Below are 9,170 nucleotides of genomic sequence, written 5' to 3'. Positions count from 1 at the left end.
ACGAAGGCCCCATCCTCAAGCCAGTGGCTCTGCAAGTCCCCGCTGGCCAGCCCTGGACCTGGTCAAGGAGCAGTGACCGCCATGGCCTGTCCTTCCGACCCCCTCCTGGGACGGCCCCCCCCTGCCCCCCAGCTCTCCAGACCCAGCAATACCTACAAATATTTTTTGTTTTCATAGACGTCATGCAGCTTGAGGACATGGGGGTGCTCGATCAGCTTCAGGATGGCGATCTCCCGCTCCACCTGCGGGGGAGGGGGCGCCGTCACGGCAGGCCGGGCTCATCCCCCGACCCGTGCGCCGCCCACCCGCCCGTCCAGGCTGTGGGGTCACAGAGCCCCCGGGATGCTGGGCTCCTGGGGCAGGTCCAGCCTCGCACTGGCATCTCTACCCCGTGGGCCGCCTCCCTGCCCTCCCCCAGCTGCGCTCGGTCCCTGCCAGGCCTCCGGGGTCGGGGCGGGGGGCCCGGTTACACCCCTGGGTCCACTGCCACTGAGATAGCTCCTGTCTCCCCACTCATATCCTGTGGCATCTTGACCTTAGCGCCCCAAACTGACATGTGAGACCCCGCCCCCAAGTCGGGCGCTGGCCAAGGCAGGATGGGAGTCTGCCAAGCCGCCACCAGCACCGCCCACACCCCATCCAAACGACCGCCACCTCCCCTTAAAACCAGCCCGTGGCGCATCCCCCAGGGTTCCCCAGCTGGGCCCACCCGGTCCCCCCTGCCCCCACCGGCCAGAGGGGTCCTCACTGTGTCACTGGCCGGCACCCCCCACGGCCCACCTGCTTTCCTGCCCCCGTGTGCCTGGAGGGCCAGGCTGCCCCCCGTCTGCCCCTCACCCCTGCCCGCTGAGTGGACAGCCGTTCGGACAGATGAGCAGACAGACGGGGAACAGAGCCCGGGCAGCCCCTCCCCGCTGAGCGTCTGGTCCCACCCAGGAGTCCCCCAGTCACGTGGGGTCTGCTTCAGTCCCTAAGGGGACCGGACTCCACCAGGGCTGGGGGGGGTGCTGAGGTGGGGGGAGCGGGGAGGAGGAGGGGCTGCGAGGCCTCCTGGGACCCCACACTTCCTCTTTTCCCTCAGAGACAGGGGTCTCCTCCTGATTCCGACGGGAAACTGAGGCCAGCCGGCCCTCTCGACAGATGGGGCAGCAGGACCCAGCAGGGACCCCCTTCCCAGGCGGGCTCGCCCGCAGCCTGGCTCCACCCCGCCCACTGGGCCTCCCCACCTCCCCCGGCTGCCCCCACGCTCACCTTCATCAGTACAGACTCGCTGAGCTTCTCGCGGTTGACGATCTTGACAGCCACCTTCTGGCACGTGACACAGTGAATCCCCAGCTTCACGAGGCCTGGGGGCGAGGGAAGCCCTCAGACCCCGTCCGGCCACTGCCCAGGCCTGACCAGCAGGGCCCCTCCCGCACCCAAGGCCAGCTTCTCACTCAGCGCCGGGATCCTGTGCCCCTGCCCCCCAGCCTGTCTTGGGCCAACCCCAGGCCAACGTCTGCCCTCCCACGCTCCCTGGTCGCTGGCCAGAGGCTGTCCCCAGGGTGGTCACTCTGCCCCACGCCACATACTGGCCCCCTGCCCCTCCAGCTTGGGCCTCACTCCCCAGCCGGCGACACCTGGAGTCCCTCCCCCAGACCTTAGCCGGAGCTCGGCCCCTCGGCAGGGGAGCCAGGGTGTCCTCAGGTCCCACAGGCCCCTCCCCCACCCATCACCCTCCTCTTGGCCTTCGGACCCCTGGACAAGGTGCCCCCAACAGCTGTGTCCAGCTCCCTGCTCTCCCCAGGACACCAGCACAGGCCCAAGGCCCCTCCCCCGGCAGCTGCAGCCCCGCAACCTGCCTCCCTGCATCTCCCACGGGACAGGACACTCCACCGATTCACCTCTGCTGTCACCACGCTGCAGGGAGCCGCGGTTCTGGTCACTGCCCCCTGGCCTCCTGCCCTCCGCTGGACCCTCTGTGGCCTCAGACCGAGACGCCCTGCACTCTCCCCTCCCAAGCCTGGGCCCGACCTGGACGTTCCCCGAGGTGGCCTGTGTTCCCCGATGGGCACGGAGGTGACCACCGTAGTTCGGGCTGCCTCTGGCATTCGGGCGCCTGGATGCAGCGTAGGACGACCTGCTCCCCACGGCACTGCAGCCTGTCCACGACCTGTGCTGGGTTTTGAGGGATGTGGAGCGCTGGACGCCCCTCGGTTTCATTCACACTTTGCCGACTGTGCTGCTGCTGCTTTAGTTACGACCTTGACACAGTCTCACGGTTCCAACCACTCGGGTTTGCACTTGCCCCTTCTTATGCTGCTGAGGGGTGGCTCTTACCAAGTTGCAAAGCCCTTTGCTTTGTATGGGAAATGAATCCTTTGCCATGTGCATCGAAAACACGTTCCCCTAAGGGTCACGTCTCTTTATCAGGCCTTCGGGGCCACAAGCAGTCACCCCCTCCCAGCAGTGTCGCGTCCTCCTCCTTCCTGCTCCCCGTGGGCAGTGAGCCCGCTGGCGGCCGGGAGATGACCTGTGGCCCCCAGACGCGGGAGCAGCAGCAGGCGGGGCTGGACGAGGGGCGGGGGACCAGGCCCGGTGGAACCCCTGAGCCCTGAGCCTGGGGGCCCGAAGCTCCTCGGCTCAGGGAAGGACAGCGGTCCTGCAGGGGGGCCCGCTGAGCCCCAGCTCCCACCCGGGAAGGGCTGCGGGCTCCTGGGGGCTCTCCCCAGCTGCCTTTGATCCGGAGCCCGAGCCCTGTGATTGCAGGTCAGGAGCCGAGCACAGAGAGCGGGCCCCGGGGCAGCAGGAAGAGCGCCACCGGCATCTGTAATTCAGAGCCGTGGCCCAGGACGGCTCTCCACAGCCTCCAGGACGGGAACCGGGCCTGGCACCGACCCCTCCACCCTGGCTCCAGGCAGGTCTGGGCCCAGTCGCAGAAACGGAGGGGGAGACGGCCTGAGTGAGAAGCAGGCTTCTGCCTGGCGAGGCCCCCAGACAAGGTGCACAGGCCTCGAGGAGCCGCGGCAACGGCGGCCAGGCCGCTCCCCGGGGGCACAAGTCCCTCCAAGTCCCTAATGCCCAGAACAGATGGCCCAGAAACGCCCCACAGATGAGCCTCACACCCGTGCACACACACCCCTACACGCGTGTCCTCGGGAGGCAGGGGTCACGGGCACGTGGGGAATAAAGGGAAGTGAGCTTCAACTCAAGAGAGAGCTGGACAGGGACGCAGGCGACCCTCCGGAAGTGGAAAACTAAGTGGCCGCTGCCGCCACCCCCATCACTGACCACCACAGCAGCGTCTGCTGACAGAGTGTTGGGGCCATGTGACATCGGGGACCTCACTTCACAGATGAGAAACTCCATCACCAGCTGGTTAACAGAAAGGCCAGGAGAACAAAGGACCCAGTGGACAAGGTGCCCTGGACGAGCCCCATGCCACCAGGGCGTGAGCCTGCCAAACCCTCACAGCTGCTAGCGGGCCTGCGGGCTGGGCCCCCGGCCAGGACACGTGGCTGGGGTGCAGGGGGCTGCCCTGGGCCGCGTCCTAGAACTCTGGTGGCTATCTCCCTGCCTTCACCTTCCTCCGCTTGCTGCCTCTTTCCCCGAAAAGTCCTCTGCCCACAGACTCCTACACACCCCTCAAAGCCCAGCATGGAGGTGCCCCTCCTGGGTGAAGCTTCCAGGCCGCCCTGGCTGTGCTGGTCTCCTGCAGCCCCGGGGTCCTCTGGGGTGGGATGTTTGGGTTCCAAGCAGTTCTGCCACTTCCCTGGAGGCAGGGAGCAGAGTGCACCCTCGGGAGGGCCTGCTAGGGAAGCCCAAGACTGCCCTAATTACCCCGCCCTCCAACAGCTCTGGCTCATTTTGCAATTGTGATTTCACCTCTAATTATTGCCTTTGCAGCAAATACGGCGCATGTCAAGAGAAGGAAAGTACAGAGCATCACAGATAATTGCGGGAGGAACAGAGGCAAATCCCGCCCGGCGGGTGCTTGAGGGTGCTGCACCGTCTGGACCCTGCTGCAGGGAGGGGCTCCTCAAGGGCGTCCTGAGGACCCCAGGCCCACCCACGAGCTCCCCACCACACCCCAGGCTCAGGCACAAGGACGCGTGTGCACGAACACGGGCCCCCACCTCCCGGGGCTCCTGAGCACGGCTGGGAGAGTCAAGGGGATCCAGGAACCGCCAACTGAGAGCAGACCCTGCCCCAGGGCACCCAAGTGTGCGGGACCTCCCCGCACCTGGGCCAAGGGCACGGGGCAGCAGGACGGCCCTCTCGAGCACCCCGGCCCCTCCACTCATCTACTATGGCTCGAGGGCCAAGAGGCGGCCACAGTGCTGGGGGCAGGGAGCTCTCCAGGCCTGGCTCAGCGCCCTCTGCAGCCCCCGCTGGCCCCTGGTTAGCCGTCAAACCCAGGGCACCAGCCTGGTCAGAGGAAGGAGGCCAGGGCCCCGGGCGGCCCAGGAGCGGTGGGGAGCGGAAGGTGCAGCCCGCGGGGTTCTCAGACCTGCAGGGGTCCAGCATGGGAGGTGGCTGGACGAGCCTGTGGGGTCAGAGGTCAGGCAGGGGTGGTCCTGAGCAGACGCCTCACCCTACAGCTCTCTGGTCACCCTTGGCCTCCCTTTTCTTCGTGGTCAGGTACCTTCAGGGAAAAACCCTGCTGGAGAGCCCTGCACCCAGGGGGCTGCCAGCTCGTAGGAGTGAACAGAGCACGAGGGACCACCGCCCAGTGGGGAGCCCCCAGAGGGGGGCCCAGACTCTACTGCCCAGAGACTGCCATTGGGGCTGGACAGGGGTCTGGGCCAGGTGACACTGCTGCAGCTGTGGGAGGGGGGGGTGGCAGGGAAGAGGACCCTCTGCACCCCAGGCTCAGCCCCATAGCCCAACAAGGCAGTCAACACTGGGGGTGTCAGCGGGGCCGCCTGAGGACTCCCCTCCCTACAGACACAGTGGGGTCACTCCCTCTAACTGCACGCCAGCCTCCAGCGCTGTTTCCACCCCCAAGTAATGATCCTCTGTGGGTGCCCAGGCCCACCTGGGAGGGGAAGGTCCTGGTCTGGTGCGGGCAGCATCAGGCTCCCCTCTCGACCTCTCAGGGTGGCCCGGCCAAGGCCTGCTGCCCCATCCCTGCAGCCCCCATCCCTGCAGCCCCATCCCTGCAGCCCCCAGCCAAGCAGCCCCAGCCCTGCTGCCCGCAGCCCCCAGCCCCACTGCCCCTGCCCTGCAGCCCCCAGCCCTGGAGCCCCACTGCCCCCAGCCCCGCAGCCCCCAGCCCAGCAGCCCCAGCCAAACAGCCCCAGCCCTGCAGCCCCCAGCCCCGCAGGCCCCAGCCCTGTTGTCCCAGCCCTGCAGTCCCTGTGGGCAGACAGTGCGGCTCCCAGAGGCCTGCCCCTCCGCCCTTCGTCCTGAGCTCAGAGCCGCCCCAGGCCCTTGGCTGTCCGTCTTCTCTCCAGGTGCCAGGCCACTGCACAGCCTCCCTCAGGGAATGCTTGGAGCACCTCCAGGAGGGCCCTTCCCCCCGCCCCGGGGCCCCTCGCTCCTCTGCCTGTGGCCATCAGGTCCTGAGACCCCAGCTGGCCCCACCCCACCCCTTGGGGGCCCAGTGAGCGTCCTGCACCCACAGCTTTCCTGGCCACCCCCAAGTGGCAGCTGCAGGGGGGTCAGGACCAGAGGGAGGTCCCACTCCTGTCAGTGACATTCCTCTGTCAGGTTCCATCTCTGATTACCATCCCCCCACCCAGCCAGCCCACGTGCTGCCCACCTCATCTGAACCCCCGATGGCGATGGGGGCACCGTGGCTCAGTCTGTCAGCCCCCCACCACACGGCACTGTGACCACCCTTCCGGAGGGGCGGCGTCTCATGGGCGGAAGCCTCCCTCCCAGGATTGGGGTGACTTTCCTACACTTATGGCCCCTGAAGATGGCCTGTGGGTTCCCGTCACCCAGGGCCTTCCCAGCACCCTCTTTAACAGGCCGGAGGGGAGATTCTCGGGCCTGGGGGCCACGCTCAGCCGTTGCCTGTGGCAGGAGAGCTTCGTGACCACCTCCCCCGCGGCTGACCTGTCTCACACACCGCGTGACAACACAGGAGTGTGACCTCGAGCCTACCCTGGCTTGAGCTCCACGCTGCCAGCCAGTGCTGGCCGGCGGTGTCCTCTGCACATCCACCACGTGCCGGCCCGGGAGTCCTCTGCACACAGGAACCAGGGCACGAGAGGGGTGCGCGCAAGCTAGCGCACACCCACGTACGTGGGTCCCGTGTGTGGTTACCCCCTCCCGCGCCTCCACACCGCCGACTGGCCGTGTGACCTCGGTGACACAAATCCCACGGGCTCTGCACGGCGGCCGGGTCTGCCCTGGGCCCTGCTGGCAGAGTTCTGCGAAGTGACACATGCAGGGTGCATGCGGCTCCCACACAGACAGGAAAGCAAAGAGAGCAAAGACTGGTTTTGCCATTTCTCGTTTAAATCACCAAATCTAGATCATGCTGCCACCGTGAGCACCCATCCCTGGGGCATGGAGCCCAGCTGAAGGAAGAGAGGAGGCCCCTCCACCCCCTGGGCCGGGCTGTCCCCTGCGTGGGCCCCTCCCTCGGTGGCGTCAGCTCTGCAGGGCCCTGGAGTTTTTGCCTAAAAGGCCCTTCTCCCCACCGCCACGCCATCTCCATACTGCCAGACGCACCGAGCCGCAGCTTCACGGGTTCAGGGGTCCCTCCTGCTTGGCACCCTGCCCTGTCCCTCCTGCCCGCCCCACCCCACGGGGGAGTCCCCTGCCTCAGGGGCCAACCCCGAGACCCCCTCCTGTGGCTTCTGCCTCGCGCCCCCCAGAAGAGGATGAAGGTTCAGATAAAGGGTGAGGGTCAGCCTGTCTCCCCGGAAGCGGGCCCCGAGGCTCTGGCGGAGGCGGAGGGGCGCCAGTCCGGAGTCAGCACGTTTCTCTGTTACCTCCGCGTGAGCCAGCGGGAGGCGGCCTGGAAACCAGAACCCGCTCTGCCACAGCGCAGCGCCAGCTGCTGTCCGTGGTGCTGACAGAGCCGGGCCGCAGCCTCCGAAGAGCCCAGGCCTTCAGGGGACAGGAAACAGACCCTGAGAGGAAGGGACGGGACGCAACCGCTCCTGCGAAGCCCCTGTCCGTGTGCCCACACCGGCCTCCTCGTGCTGGGGACGCGGGCATGGGTGACCAGACGGGGTGGAGGGCAGGATGCGCCACAGCCCAGCTCGGATCACCTGGCAGCTCCAGTCCCCCGTCAGGCTTCTGCTGAGCCCGGAGGAGGGCAGGGCAGCCTGCCTGGACCCCCCAGAGCCCCTCTGAGCACCCCGGGAGACAGCAGCATCCAGCCGCTAATGCTCACAGCACCACCGAGCACCGCTAACGCCCGGGGCGGTGACCGGCCCTCCTCGCGCATCACTCCCCACTGTGCCTCTGGACCACGTGGCCAGCTAACGTGGCGCCAGGGCCACAAGCACAGCTAACGGCGACCCACTTTCCGCCCACTGTGGGGGCGTCGTGGGATGCTGTTTTCCTGGAGTGGACAGGATGGAGCAGCCCTGTCACCCTCCTGCCCAGGCTTTCGTTGGACGATGGGGGAGGCGGCTCCACACTGGCTCTTGGGAAGTCAGCAAAGCTGGTCACCCTGCTGCCCCCTGCTGCCCAACCCAGCTGCCCACCCTGCTGCCCGGCCCTGCTGCCCAACCCAGCTGCCCGGCCTGCTGCCCAACCCAGCTGCCTGGCCTGCTGCCCGCCCTGCTGCCCAGCCCTGCTGCCCGCGGCTGGAACCAGGGGAGCCTTAGAGAGCGGTCGGGGCGAGACGGGCTCGGCTGCCCTCATTGAGACGGGGCAAGAGAAGGAATGGGGCTGAGTCCCCAGCCTGGAAGGGGACGCGTCTCCTGGCATCAGTGCAGTGGCGCCTGACCTCCCGGTGGCCTCCCAGTGCCACCTAGGCACTGGCTGCTCCGCCCGCCCCGGTGGACTGCAGCCCCACGAGGACCCCCGGTGACCCGTGCCTCCTGGAAACCGGCCCCCGGGCAGTGTGGTCGCCCCCACGCTGCACCAGAGCTGGTCTGTGTGGCCAATGGAACGTGGCAGAACGGATGGCTTCCTGTCTCCAAGGTCAGATGCTAACAAGACCACAGCTTCCTTTGAGGTCCCTGGGGTCTTGCTCGGGTGGAGACAGCTGCCTTGTCTCTAGGCAGTGCCCCTCAGAGACAGCCACGTGGCCTCCAGGTGACAGCAGGGGCGGGGGGAGCCTCCAGTCCAGCCCACACCTGGAACCTCGTGAGACCCCCTCCTGAGCCCCATGCACCCAGCTCGGTTGCCCTGGACGCCTGCCCCTCAGGGGTGGTGAGAGAACTTGTGCTGTCTCAAGACGCTAGGATTTGGGGGCAGCTTGCTACACAGCAACAGAGATCAAACACACTCAGCCCTACAACCACCAGGCCTCAGAGGAACGCCCGGGACGGTGTCCAGTGTGAGCTGAACACACGTGGGGGACAGCCTCACAGACAGGACACATGGCCTCAGCGGCGGTCGAGCCTGGTGGTCCCAGCCAGTGCTCTCAGAGAAGAACCCGAACCGCCCCAGGCCTGAGTTTCCTCGCCTGAGGAAGCAGGAAGAATAATCCCCCAACAGGCCCCTGGCCGGCCCAGCCGAGCCCCGTAGGACAGCAGGAGGTGCCTGTGCAGCCCTGGGACCGGAAGGGGGCGGCCTCTCCTCCTAGGCAGCCTACCCGGAGGGCATCCCAGGGCCAGAGCCTCAACCCTGGTCTGTCTCGACCCCCAGCCAGCTGGTCGGCTCCCGCCATCGCTGTGGGAGGGCCTGCCCGGCTCCCAGGACTAAGCCCTCCCAGGCCCGGCCGGGCTGGGAGCCCTACGGACAGCAAGGCGCACGGATGCTGGTGGAGGGCTGAGGATGACGCACGGCCCTCCCCACTCCTGGGGAGGCGGTGGAGGGGGCTGTATCCTTGTCTTTTAAACCTTGGGGAGACTCCTGCCACCGGGTGGCCGCTGAGAAAAGGGGACTCCTCGGCCCGTCCTCTGTCTCCTACACTGCCCCCGCCTCTCCCCGGGCACAGCCCCCTCCACTGTCTGCCTGCACGGGCGGGGGACCCCGGCGGGGGGCAGGAGTCCTGGTGGCGCCCTGGTCCAGGCCTCCAGGAAGAGCATCCCCTCCCTCACCCTGCAGGACCAGGG

The 9,170-nt window shown here is 67.4% G+C and overlaps 1 protein-coding gene across 1 annotated transcript in view; it reads right to left on the bottom strand.

Annotated features, from left to right (window-relative positions):
• Positions 1-8,782, bottom strand: part of BRSK2 (BR serine/threonine kinase 2) — a 30,163-nt gene extending 21,381 nt beyond the window's left edge. Inside the window, exons 1-11 of the mRNA XM_007466001.1 lie at positions 8,708-8,782; positions 7,127-7,139; positions 6,927-7,044; positions 6,091-6,172; positions 5,709-5,821; positions 4,625-4,803; positions 3,563-3,751; positions 2,437-2,736; positions 2,014-2,157; positions 1,252-1,364; positions 157-242 (exon numbers count right to left, since the gene is read on the bottom strand). Of these exons, the coding sequence (XP_007466063.1) occupies positions 157-242; positions 1,252-1,364; positions 2,014-2,157; positions 2,437-2,736; positions 3,563-3,751; positions 4,625-4,803; positions 5,709-5,821; positions 6,091-6,172; positions 6,927-7,044; positions 7,127-7,139; positions 8,708-8,782 (1,412 nt within the window). The remainder of the gene's footprint in view (positions 1-156; positions 243-1,251; positions 1,365-2,013; positions 2,158-2,436; positions 2,737-3,562; positions 3,752-4,624; positions 4,804-5,708; positions 5,822-6,090; positions 6,173-6,926; positions 7,045-7,126; positions 7,140-8,707) is intronic.
• Between the last annotated feature and the right edge of the window lie 388 nt (positions 8,783-9,170).

The sequence above is a fragment of the Lipotes vexillifer genome, unplaced genomic scaffold (assembly GCF_000442215.2).
Source record: "Lipotes vexillifer unplaced genomic scaffold, Lipotes_vexillifer_v1.1 scaffold1094, whole genome shotgun sequence".
Taxonomy (NCBI): domain Eukaryota; kingdom Metazoa; phylum Chordata; class Mammalia; order Artiodactyla; family Lipotidae; genus Lipotes; species Lipotes vexillifer.
Note: the sequence above shows the minus strand (reverse complement) of the source record. Positions and strands in the feature narration are given on the sequence as shown.